At 27.5% G+C, this 10775-nt stretch overlaps 1 protein-coding gene across 1 annotated transcript; it reads right to left on the reverse strand.

Annotated features, from left to right (window-relative positions):
* Positions 1–6163: 6163 nt before the first annotated feature.
* Positions 6164–10459, reverse strand: LOC100160430 (protein TRC8 homolog). The gene is made up of 10 exons (XM_008186995.3): positions 10049–10459; positions 9784–9984; positions 9429–9695; positions 9026–9354; positions 8780–8967; positions 8404–8650; positions 8100–8329; positions 7789–8035; positions 7405–7728; positions 6164–6319 (listed from the first exon to the last, which is right to left on the reverse strand). The coding sequence occupies exons 3-10, from the start codon at positions 9661–9663 to the stop codon at positions 6278–6280; spliced, it is 1842 nt and encodes a 613-aa protein (XP_008185217.2). The 5' UTR covers positions 9664–9695; positions 9784–9984; positions 10049–10459; the 3' UTR covers positions 6164–6277.
* Positions 10460–10775: the final 316 nt, after the last annotated feature.

Consider the following 10775-nt stretch of genomic DNA (forward strand, 5'->3'; position numbering starts at 1 on the left):
TGGCGGTGTTGCATTGCAAGTCGTAGGTTATTTAAATTTTTTTTGTTAGAGCGCAGCGCAGTGAGCGAGTGGCAACGTGGGCAGTACTGTAAATAATATACGATATTTTTGTATTTTTTTAACATTAAATATATCGAACAAATTTCGTTCGATATATTTTAACACATAGGCATATAATAATATACCTACTTCGGCTACAACCTCGATATTCCTTGTTTCATAGAGTAATTTAAAAATGAATTTTTCAATGTTATCAAATCTTATTTTCTCAAAAAAAAAAATTAAACTAAAATATCTTGGCCACCCACAAATTTTAACGTGAAAAAGATGATTTTATTTTAATCTGGGAATTTGTGAATAAATTATTTTATTGTAAAAATATAAAGTTTAATTTTGAACAATTAATTGATTTAAAATAATTTATAAGAAATTGGTGAAGATTAATCGTACAATACATATAGATACACATTAAACCATTATTTAACATAACCACATATTATAGTAGGTACCTCTTACTTATAAAATTATTTCTTAAATGGGGACAAATGCAAGCTATTTTCTAGATAAATTATTAAGCTATTGTATAGCTTTTATCGCGGGCGTGGTGACTGAAAAAACATTATTCGTAACGAAAAAACGTGACCGTAAGATGTTATTATTATTTTCGTTATTTACAGTCTAACCAGTTGCTAAGCAAAAAAGTCTCAAATAAAATATTTCCGTACGGTGTTTATCTACCATTATCAACAAAAAAACTTGAATTTATGTCATACAAAAATAAATATAGTCATAATTACATGATACATAGCTACAAAATTGCTATGCAATAGCTTTACTGCGGCAGTCCCCGAGTGCCTCAGACTTTTTTTTTTTATATTTTTATTTGTTCATCCCACCTACTAGTAAGTGAAGATCCTTTTTTGGTGCAGACATTTTATTGGAATCAATTCATTAAACTTTATTTGAATTCATAAGTCGACTAATTTAAAAATTTTGTTAAAGAAGAACAACATTTTTGAACTAGAATTTAGTACCTAAAATAAATTAGAAATATGAAATATTGATATATATATATTTATTTATATTTAGTTTATGTGTATTTATAGTTAATTTTTAATAATCAGGTCAATGACACAAATTAAAATACATTAGAATAACGTAAAATTGTAAAAATCCGTAACATTAATGAGTTTTCATTATTTTTGTTTTCAGATTTATTAATGGAATTATAGAGTTTGATCAAAAAATTATTCCACTTTCAACAAATTTGATGATACCACAGCGTTCATGGACAAAAAAACATTGGAATACGATTTTGATATCATTATTTGGATACTTTGTTGGATTTAAGATTTTATATTATTATTGTCAGCCCTTCCCTCTAGAAAACCTAGTAGTATTGACAACCCATACAATATATGCTATACCATTTGTTATGGATTATGCAGTTACAGTTTCATCATGTTTCTTTCTTCAAAATGTATATGTCAGATTCCAGACGTTAAATGATTGTTGGAAATGTCTTCCTGCCGACTTAGTTGCCACTTCCGACGAATGGACACACACCAAAATAGTGGATTTGATGGAAAACACGCGGCTGTTACACTCCGAACTCTGTGATTTGTTAAAAATGTTTACTCTTGGTTACGGTCCATTGCTTTTGGGGTTATTCACAACCAGCTTTATCAATATTATTGTCAGTGTTTATTTTATTGTTAACAGTAAAGTATTTACCAGTTTTCATCCAAACAAAAATATCTGTGCACAATTATTACCTCTATTGGTCCACGTACAAATTGTCACGTTTTTGATGTCCATTATCGTTTTCGTATCATCCATAAATGAGAAGGTAATTGAAAATATTATTCAGCCAGCTTTTCTTTATGTTATTGTTAACCACACCATTTTTGATATCCTGGTTACTATATTTTACTTAACACTAGGGCTCGCACTTTTTATAATAACGTTATGTTTTAAAAGTTATATTTGACAAAAAACGATTGAAATATGTAAACGTTATTATAACGTTTTTTTTAAACGATTCATAACACAAAACGTAATTTATAGAATATCATTGACCAAAAAATTACGCAAAACGAAAAATTTTAAAACCTTTTGGTTTCGTAGAAACATTTATTTCATGCAAGCAACCTAATAATTGAGTATTTTATATTCCGTATTAGAGCCATTACCTACCCACATTAGTTATTATTTTGAAATTTAATAGGTATTAACACTATTGTAAATAACGATAGATGGAAACCTTGTATAACGTATTAGTTCTAAGTAATGATAATCGCAAAACTTGGATAACGTTTTAATTCTGAATACTGATAAACGCAAAAATTTTTTTTCAAATGCAAGCCCTGCCCTAAAATACATTCAATTACCTAAAAACATCAAAAATTGATTGATGAAAATTTGATAACTTCGTAAAGATTTTTAATTCAAACTCATATACAAAACTTATGTTACTTTCTGGTGTATTGTAGAAACATGGAATCTTCTATCAATAAGTCTAATGTAAGCTATAAAAATAAAAAACATATATGAATTTTTAATAGAAAATAGGTTGAACATTTTCGGCAATTTGATAAATGTTGTCAACATTAGAACTTTCAATGCATATAAAAAAAATAGTGCTTTTGTATATCACATATTATTTAGGTACCTAACTCAGATTAAAAATCTTTTGGTCGTTGTATTACATTTTCAAACATTTTTACTAAGTATAACCTATGGATACTAAGATTTAAAATTTCCCTACATAGTTATAACAAATTTTCAAACCTCAAATTATATGCAGTATATTTCAAAACTAAACGTGGACATTTTCATTTGAAAAATTATTTTTACAGAGATTGAAGATGATATCATGCTTACGGTTATACCGAATTTCAAATTTACACTTGGACAAAAAACGACAAGTAATAAAAAAATTGTATAATACCGATTTGAACATTTTTTTCAATTTTGATTATAGATTTAAATAAGTTAGTAAAATTCATAAGACTTTATTGTTTCATAATTTTAATATTTTCTTATTCAGATCAAAATGTTTTTAAATCAAATATCAGTTTGCGATTCGGACCAAATTTCGGCATTCGGGTTTTTTAATATAAATTTGAATCTTGTTACATCGGTAAGTACCCATTTTGTTTCTTTTTATAAGATTATAATTTTTTTATTTTTCATTTGATTTATCGTTACGTATCTAAACTATCCGTCTATCCACTGATTTTTAATAGTTGTATCGTCCTTGATTATTTTCTATTCCAATATATTTTAACCAAGACTAGTGGGCAGCAGAACTAGGATAGAGAATCGCTAACTTAATTATTACTTTCTTCGATTTAAATTTACAAATTTCTCTATCAATCGTATTTCTTAGGGTCTGTTGAAGTTTGTATATTATTCGTCGTATCTAATGTTTTGTTTGTTTACAGATCCTCGTGTTATTGGTTAGTGGAATAATCACATTGGTACAGATGAAGAATCACCCAATGATACTGAAATTAAACAATGACACTAAATCCTTCATAAGACAATTATATAATATCAACAAAAAAAATTAAACGAATATTATACATACTAGTTTATTTCCCTAACAGTTGTTGAAATAATATAATTTATAACCTAGGTATTTACACAATTTTGTAAAATATAATAGGATTAATACCATACCTATTGTAACAATGTACGTTTCAAATCAGTGGTGTCGTTTCAGTATTTAATAGAGGGGGCAAATATTTTAATCAGCCCAAATGCCACTCACAAGCACATATTAATATTATATTATGTTCCTTTTCTTTTATAAGACACAAACATATATATTTATAATTACTAATTAAAAAATGGTCATTGTGACAAAAAAATACTCAGTACCTGCACAATATAATATTTTCCTATACGTATAGGCATGTGTCTGTAATAATGATTAATCGAAAACCACTGGGCACCAGCCTATTAGGCTTCTTTTAAAATCAGGCAGGAGCAATTGCCTACATGCTTTCCCCTAAATGACGCAAATGTTTCAAATTAAAAGGGGAGAAATATTATGAACAATGCAATTGACGATAATTTTTCGTCTGGTAAATGGGTCATGGTTTTTATCGTCTCGAGACCTAAATGGGTAGGTACCTACTGGCTTAAGAACATTATGTAGATACAAATAGCAAATAATCATTATTATAATATATTATAATAAGTACATATTATATATTTTGCTATAATAAGTAGTAGAACAAGATATACAACCAGGTTAGATAATATTCCAGAAATTTAATAAAGTAGATTACTAATATAAAATTAACAATAGTTATTAGGTTTATTTTAAAAAGATGAATACCTATCTTTTTAAAATGCTATCAAAGTTTCTCACAATATTGTGGGCAATTTTGATACCTACTTTTCTTAATGTAGTATCAAAGTAACTCCATTTATGAAAAAAAAGAATTTAATTGTGAATAAAAATATAAGTGTACCAAAGTAGCATCACAAAATGAAAAGTTACCCCATTATACAAATACACTATCCTGCCTAAGGACCGAAGAGACAATGGACAAACTTCCAACATCACTGACACACTTACCCACTTTTTATATATATATAGATTATTCAAATTTCTTGTTTTAATAATGAAAATTCAAATTATGTATAAATATTCATAACTATATGATTTGTAGCTTCAACTTTAATTATTTTTTTAAATATATAACACACCACTGGTGGCGATTATTTAAGAAGTATAAAAGATTAATTGTAGTAAGTAGTACATCAAGTAGTAGTTAATGTATTAGTAAATAACAATTATATGTTAAGTGTTGAAAATAATGATGCACCAAAAAGTAGCAGATGGAATGAATGTCGAAGGCAAAATTGGAGTCAATAAATTAATTTTGTCAAAATTAAACTATAGTAAACTGTTAAAATTATATCTACCTATACAATGTATATATTTAGTCGTAATATATTAATATTAATATCAAAAGAATATTATTGCAAAACATTAAATAAAATCAGAAACTACAATTTAACTATTTGTTACACATTTTTTTGAATATTATATTTTAATATGTGTTTCAAAAGTATAAAAATAATGATGTAAAAAATATTAAAAAAGTAATTTAAGTACTTAAAGTTTAATTGTAACATCATTTTATATTATAATGTGTTAAATAATAAGAATATTTACTTGAAATGAAATGTAGTGGTATTATACTCATGCCATTGAGAGAGCTCTACTGGGCGGCGCCCAAAACTCGACTGATCTTGCGCATTCCCACCACTAAATATGCCTGTACGCTAGCCACAGTCAACTCTGGCCCGCCAACACCATCGCTACCGCCGCCACCGTCGTTGCTACAACTATAGGGTAGAGTGGGAGAAATTTGGGTACCAAAACACGGAGCTCATTCATTTGGATGCACTAATAAGTAGCGCTCTCTAAATGGCACTAGTATAGAATAGGTAAACCCTTTAAGTGTTATCATTGAAATAAAATTTGTGTTTGTATAAACTATAATAATAAATTAAATAGCAAGTCATAGGTCAAATGTTAAAATTTAAAAGAAAAATTCTTTTCTACTAGACCATAAAAGTATGAATGAGTGGTTATTTATTTTGATAACCTGTGATAATGTCAACCAAATTATTTTTTAAAGTAGTTTGAAAAATAAAATTTTATAAAGTAGGTTAGTAACATAATATTCATAATAGTTATGGTATTTCATCTAAGTTTATTTCTAATTCTAGATATATCTTCTAAAATATATACATTTTAATAAATACATCAATACAAGTATAAAACTATATGTATGGTATACTAAAATAACTATATAAAATAAATCAATAAATTTAAACAAGCTAACATTAAAAAATGGGATTTGTAATAAATTAACAAATATTTAAAGTTAATCTATATTGTAACAATTGTATAATATACTATAGTCAATTGAATAATATAATATAAAATATAAAAGTAAATGCTTTACCTAACACTTATTTAAAATTTAAAATTCTGAAAATATTAAATAATGATCAATTTATTTAATCTTGATAATTATACAAAACTTAAACAACATGGCAGTGTGGAGTATAAAACTAAATTATATTTTAATTATTTTGGTAAAGTTGTCAAGCATAAAAATTTATATTAGGTTAGTATAAATTTTATGATAAATTCTAACCAGTTTAAAATATCTAAGAATTATCAACATCAATAACATTTACAATTCTTGAAAGTGATTTCTATCCTGTGTCTACAAATGTTTGACACTTATGCCTGGTATAAAATATTATGACATAATGGGCAGTTGTCCTAAAACAGAAAAAAACATTATATAAAATAACAAAATTAAATTACACACAATTTAGTTAATAAAAAAACCATTTCTATATGAATGAAATTCATAATTAATAAATTACACAAATGGTACCCAAACTTTTTTCCATTATTACACATTTTTAGTAGTTCTTATCAGTCGCATTATACTTTAGATGAACATTGTCTATTTGCCAAAAATAAGTACTTAAGGAGTTTAGAACTGGAAAATGTTTCAATTTTTCACAGCATATCTTTAAAATTTCATGGCACACCCTTTGAGGAACAACGGAGTGCTTCTCAAACTATTTTTGTCATAGGGCTCATTGAATTCAATGTAAAACTGTCGAGGTCTTCCCTAAGTTCTAGAATTATGTTTTTGCCCAAAAACTTACTAATAAGTAATTACCTAAAAAAAGGGCCTTAAAGAACAAGTTATAACAATAAGCACATAATAAGCACATGGTGACAATATTTAATAGTAGTGTAGAATATTTTTAGTAACAAAACCATTAAAATAATAGGGAATTATTTTTTTTTAACTATAAACTAATATAAAATCATGTAAGTCTTACTTAATAAGATAAACTTCTCCAATCTAATAATAATAATTGTATGATAATTAATTAATCGACCATATAATTTTGAAAGTCCAAAAAATTACGGTTTTTTTTCATGACGCTTAATGCCTTAGGAAAATAGTTAAAATAAAATAAATATTTCATGATCCCTAGCTTGAGAAGCGCTGGACTAGTAGACTAGACTACTGTATTTCCAATCTTGTAGACTATTTAAATACAAATATTTGAGTAAAATTTTTCAAATACTTTTCAAGTAAGTATTCAGTTACATTAATTAATTACTAATGAAAAAAAGTACTTGAACATAAAATTTTGTTTTTAATACTTTCTCAAAGTATTAGTGTTTAAAATCAAATACAAATTTTGTCTGTTTGGACATAATTTAATTTACTAAATCATACTAAATTTATTTTACACTATTTTCTATATTGCTTAAGGTTGACTTATTTTATATTATAATTAGCTGTTAATAAAAAAAAAAACTATTAAATAATTATTTACCTTTAAATTAAGCCATTTACGCAGACATATACTATGAAAATAATGGTTGCAATTAGACATTTTTGCTGAATCCATATTATGTCGACATATAGAACAAATATCATCATATTCAGACAATTGAACATTAGTTGCATCAGCTAATAATTCAACTCTTCTTATGGCTAAGCGACGTCTAATTAATACTCTCCATCCATCCCTAATGCTACGCCATATGACGAAATATGCATGAAAACACATCAAGGGTACACTAGCTATACTGCCAGCCTCAAAAGCCAGACTATAAACTCTATTTAGAAAAATACTGGTGTTCAAACAGAAATTTGCCTAAATAGAAAAATGTTAACATTAAAGTAATGAAATAATTTAAAGGAATTATAAAATTACCACATCACCAGATGACTCGACATAAAATTCATAATCGTCCAATTTCTCCCACATTGTTTTGTGATAGCCATCAATCATATATAATGAATATACACCTAACGTTACCAACACTTTGACAATAATTTGTATATTGATACAAGAAATTTCTAGTTTCCAATTATTAAGAAAATTATAATACCACAAGTATCTCAACACGTTAATCGAAAACACTATGAGTAATCCGCTAACCAGCAGACCTCTTAAATGCCTAAACAATTTAATAAAATTAATTTACAAATATAAGTAATAATTAATAATACTTAACACCTTACCTATTAATTGATTTATTACGATTAACACTCAGAGAGCTTAATAATGGATCAACCATTGAACCATGGATATAAAATATTAAGAAATCACAAGTTATAATAATATTTAGAAAGAGTTGTATAAAGCGCTCATCTGGCTCTAAGGCAGTTAATCCGGTTTGTAAAGCTAGTACAAAAAATAATATTGCAGAACGTTGTTGAACGTTCATCCGTTCCACATCTTCAGTTAGCACCTAAATAAATAAAATGTTAAAAACATCTGAAAATTTAAATCCATTTTTAGCATCTTAATTCTTAGTTATCTTACCCATCGAAAGAATGCTGCTATGTAATGGCAAAAGCATGAAACAAAACTTGTCATTCCTAAAACTGCTGTAGATGTGTCGCATCCTTTAATTAACAAATACTTCACAGTTCCAAACAAAGTTTCATGTTTTATTTCCTTATTTAACAGGGATAATATAAATATATCCAATAATCGTATAGTCCAAAATAATCTTAAAACACTTGGCATGTTAAGACGTGACCATTCCATTACAACAAAATCATTAATACTGGGACAAAATGCATAGTTTATCAAATATTAAATAATAGGTATAAATAGACTACATGAAATATATTAAAGTCATAATTATTAGTCGGCATTTAAATAATTATAAAAATAAAGTAAAGATTGGCCTTACGTGATGGTCGCTCGGATATGCTTAAATCCGTAACAAATTAATTTCATTATTGTAAGTATATTTAACCAACATGTTTTCGGCACAATAAACAATGGCAACAATGATAATAACAACATGGTTACTGTATTCGAATGTTTAGCTGTGATCAGTGTCATTAAAGTAGGAATAATAAAACTAATGTAAACAACCTGAAAAATGAAATATATTATTTCTATTCGGGATGGAAGTTAATTGAATTGGATTTACTTTATGGATTGAATGATTTGTAGCACAGACTTGTAAAAAGTTAAAAACTAGTGATAGACAAAACTGTAGCATTATATTACTGAATAACAAGCATAAGAAATTCACAATTTTTAATTGTGTAAAAAAACGTATAATTACATCTACATCCCATGTTATAACTTTGTTTATTATGTCCATATTGAAGTTTACATATTGCTTGGATAAGACATTCAGTGTTTGCATGTTTACCCAACAAGAAAAAATTACAACACAGATAGGAGCACCATGTAAATACACTTTATACAAGTGCCGAGTAGGTAGAACAAATATACATAACAATAAACAAAATACTAGAAAAAAATGAAAAATAAATTATTAGCTGATTATATAATAGTATTTTTCTTTGATAATTTATTTAACTTACTTAAACAGGTTGCTATTATTTTGACAAATAAATAAAATAATAGAAGTATCAGCACAATAAACTGTACGGGATCACCGTTCTCAAATTGATTGTGTATGCTATTTCTAAAGGTATTATTTAAAGTAATTATTATACCATCAATATCTTGAAACCCAAAACTAATATTGAAGATTTTGTCTATAATAAATAGAGGTGGAGTTCTCAAAAAAACACAAAGGCTCATGATGGTACTCATATTAAATGTTTAACTTTCAACGGCAATAAAACCTGAAAATAATGTATTACAAAACCTATGAATATTTTGTAGTTTGTTCATATTATTATATCAGTAAAAATTATATATAAATATACATACTTGAAGGACACTGAGGAGAGCTCAACATTCAACAACCACAGGTACAGCCAACCATGGCACTAAATTATTTGATTATAACATACGAATGCCTAGTTTATAATATTGACTGTTGATGATGGAGGATTTTGATTAGGTACTCTGATCACAAGGTCAGAAGCACGTGGTTTTAGACTTGTCACTTCTGGTGTAGTTGTAATAACACTAGTAATAATGATAATATAGAACATTAGAACGAAGGAAGTAGGACCGCCGATAAGGTACTTACCGTACAACTCAACAACCGAATGTGTCCGCCAGTCACTAGTCACTAATCGCTCCAGTCCGTCGATATCATAATATTATGGACATCACATTTCGATATTCACTGAACGTTCGGCCAACATGATAGAGTAACGACGGTTCTCGGAAGCTTCCGAGCGATAAAGAAATTTACTTTTACGCAATTATGCGGAGAGTGACGCAATGCTACGCATTTTCGAACAACGATGGCCTCAGCCGTGTTGCCCAACAGACTTGTAATACCAATGTAACAACAACGTCCATTATGTTTTTTTTTTTAAATAAATACGGTCTGACCCATGAACCTTATACCACGAACTGAGATAGTTTTCAACTAATTATTCGGAGGAACATGAAAATATATTGTCGGCGGGGTACTGTGGAACGGCCGAGAGAATATTTGTATTTTGTGTTACCTAGATAACAGAAGACGTACATGATAACGGCATTCGTACATTATTCATAACATGTGTTCATATATAAATATTATATATATATACCTACTTCTATACAAATATTATAAAAAGGAAAGATATTTTGTTTGTTTGTTACGAATAATAAACTAAAACTGGACCGAATTATTATCAAATAGTTAAAATAAACGTGTAAATTGTATACCTATATACGGCACGGCGCGGCTAGCTTGACCACCTGTAACCTAACATTTTTTCGGCGTGTAGATATATGAATTGTTCCGAGAAGTAAAATTCGAC

The sequence above is a fragment of the Acyrthosiphon pisum genome, chromosome X (genome assembly GCF_005508785.2).
Source record: "Acyrthosiphon pisum isolate AL4f chromosome X, pea_aphid_22Mar2018_4r6ur, whole genome shotgun sequence".
NCBI lineage: Eukaryota > Metazoa > Arthropoda > Insecta > Hemiptera > Aphididae > Acyrthosiphon > Acyrthosiphon pisum.

Excerpts from the sequence above, each read along its gene's own strand:
- LOC100160430 (XM_008186995.3), bottom strand. The coding sequence starts at position 9,663 with ATGAGTACCATCATGAGCCTTTGTGTTTTTTTGAGAACTCCACCTCTA. Across the intron at positions 9,355-9,428 it reads AATAATAGCAACCTGTTTAA|TATTTTGTTTATTGTTATGT; the intron begins GTAAGTTAAATA and ends ATTTTTTTCTAG. Across the intron at positions 8,036-8,099 it reads CGTAATAAATCAATTAATAG|GCATTTAAGAGGTCTGCTGG; the intron begins GTAAGGTGTTAA and ends TAAATTGTTTAG.